Raw genomic sequence first — 2,233 nt, forward strand, 5'->3', positions numbered from 1 at the left:
AAAGAACCACACAGGCAACATATTTATAGGAAAACTTCCAATTCCCCAAATATTGCACTCTGCTTCCTGATCTGCATGTCATGCTTTTCAGTCACATGATCCACTCTATGCTCTGCTTTACAGCAAAGATCACATTTCAAACGGGCTCAAACCTGGGTACCTGCTGTTTAGTTCAACATCAGCCATTAGACCAAAAACTGTTTAGCTCAACAGCAGCCATTAGATCAAAGATGATTGAGTTAAAAGAAAATCCAATGATACATTTTGTGTTCTTTATGAAAATGTATTCTAAGGTAGGCCTGTGCCACTTTCAAAATATAATCAAATGTAAATAAAAGAGATAGAAAGGATTTATAAGTTAAACACAGTTACACGAAAAAGACCTGGCAAGTATTGACAGCAGTAGAATGAGCAGAAGAGGTTTTGTCAAATGCTTCTCTTCATTTGCCTCCTTGAACACATTATCAAATGTGGCCACGTCACTGTTTAGGTTTTAAAAGTTAAGTGCATACTGTTCACACACAGTTTTGAATTATGTTAATGTAGCTTTACAATACATCATGTAGTAGCAAATACATTTATATAGGAAGAATTTCTATTGAATATTTTCAATGTGACAATGAGATTAAGACATTTCCGAAACCATGGATAAAACAGTGCATAGATGATTGGATTTGCAGTAGAATTAAAGTAACCCAGCCAGATAAACACTTCAAAGAGAATAGGTGGTGTGCTAAAGTTTGTGTATGGATCAACTATGGAATTAACAAAGAAAGGCAACCAGCAAAAGATGAAAACACCCACCACAATGCCTAAAGTTTTAGCTGCTTTCCGCTCTGACCGTTTAGACACCACACCTCTACCTCCCTCATTGGAATTATTTTGGCTGTCTTCAATCTTCCTTAGATGTTCTTTTGCCACCAAAAATATTTTGGTATACAAACCCACCATTACAGAGCATGGAAAGAAAAAGGCTATCAATGTGTCTAGGGCGCCCCACAGAGCATTAAGGAAAAGATTACAACTTCCCAGGCAGTATATGGATGCAATGAATTCATCCAGTCCTCTTACATTTGCTTTTGAATATAGTAGGCCATAGGAGTACAATGCAGCAACGGCCCAACTGGCAAAAACCATGAGCCATGCAATTGGTATTGTAATCTTGGTGGAATAGCGAAGTGGACTGCACACAGCCTCATATCGATCTATGGCTATGAATACCAGGTGGAAAATTGAAACAGATGTGAGGAACATATCAAAACTAGAATGCAGCAAACAAAAAGCATCTCCAAAGTACCAGCAGCCCTCCACAGCCCTTATTGTACTAAAAGGCATCACAGTCACTCCAAGCAGCAGGTCTGCAACTGCCAAAGACATTATAAGCATGTTAGTTGGCGTGTGGAGCTGTTTAATGTGAGCAATGGAGATAATGACCACACCGTTCCCTAGAATAGTGACCAGCATACCTGAAACAAACAAAAAGTATAAAGCAATTTGAACTCCTTCACTGAAAATTTCTCTGGTGCAGGAGGCATTTGATTCTGGATAACAGAACATCTTTGGATCCAGATGTTGATGAGATGAGAAATCCATTGCCAAAAACAAAAAGACATTCAAGTTAGAGCTGATCACTTGCTACTGTAGTCACAGGTGCAGGTGTGTGAGTGGTGCTGAATCCAGCACAGTCTTCTTAGAAGAATGACAGAGTTTATATACTGTATTGGACATATTTTGGGCACACCCCTTTCCCAGCTACAAGCCAGTTATAATAGGTTACATGATTTACATCTGTTTATATTATATGTGTATGTTCAAGTAATGTATACCAACAGTATGATAGTGTACTAAGATAATGATGTCATGAGCTCGAAGTTCATTTCGGCCACACAACACAGACTTACTGTTCCAGCAATAGGCACTAGGAGGAGACAAAGAACACTAGTCAACAAGGTGACAGGCACAAGTATCACAAGCATTGAAACACATTTATTTCAGGCAAACAGCTTTATTTGAAACAGGTTAAAAGCAGCGATTGTTACAGTTTCACTCAAGCTTTATAACTTTGAGTTGCATAACTGTCACATGTTACATCCCACAACAATTCATATATTTATTTGAACACACATCATACAATGTCAACTGAAACTTTACTCAGAATACAATCTAAATCTACAAGAACCCCTGTGAAAGATGTGACCACTGATGATGATTCTCAAAGCCCTCCTGAACCAAG

At 38.4% G+C, this 2,233-nt stretch overlaps 1 protein-coding gene across 1 annotated transcript; it reads right to left on the reverse strand.

Annotated features, from left to right (window-relative positions):
• Nucleotides 1–457: 457 nt before the first annotated feature.
• On the reverse strand, nucleotides 458–1,623 carry LOC112080055 (trace amine-associated receptor 13c-like). The gene has a single exon (XM_024145839.2). It carries the CDS (start codon nucleotides 1,591–1,593, stop codon nucleotides 559–561), a length of 1,035 nt encoding a protein of 344 aa, XP_024001607.1. The 5' UTR covers nucleotides 1,594–1,623; the 3' UTR covers nucleotides 458–558.
• Nucleotides 1,624–2,233: the final 610 nt, after the last annotated feature.

The sequence above is a fragment of the Salvelinus sp. IW2-2015 genome, unplaced genomic scaffold (assembly GCF_002910315.2).
Source record: "Salvelinus sp. IW2-2015 unplaced genomic scaffold, ASM291031v2 Un_scaffold11292, whole genome shotgun sequence".
Classification (NCBI taxonomy): domain Eukaryota; kingdom Metazoa; phylum Chordata; class Actinopteri; order Salmoniformes; family Salmonidae; genus Salvelinus; species Salvelinus sp. IW2-2015.

What these genes read in the sequence shown, in the direction of transcription:
- LOC112080055 (XM_024145839.2), bottom strand. Translation starts at nt 1,593, where the DNA reads ATGGATTTCTCATCTCATCAACATCTGGATCCAAAGATGTTCTGTTAT.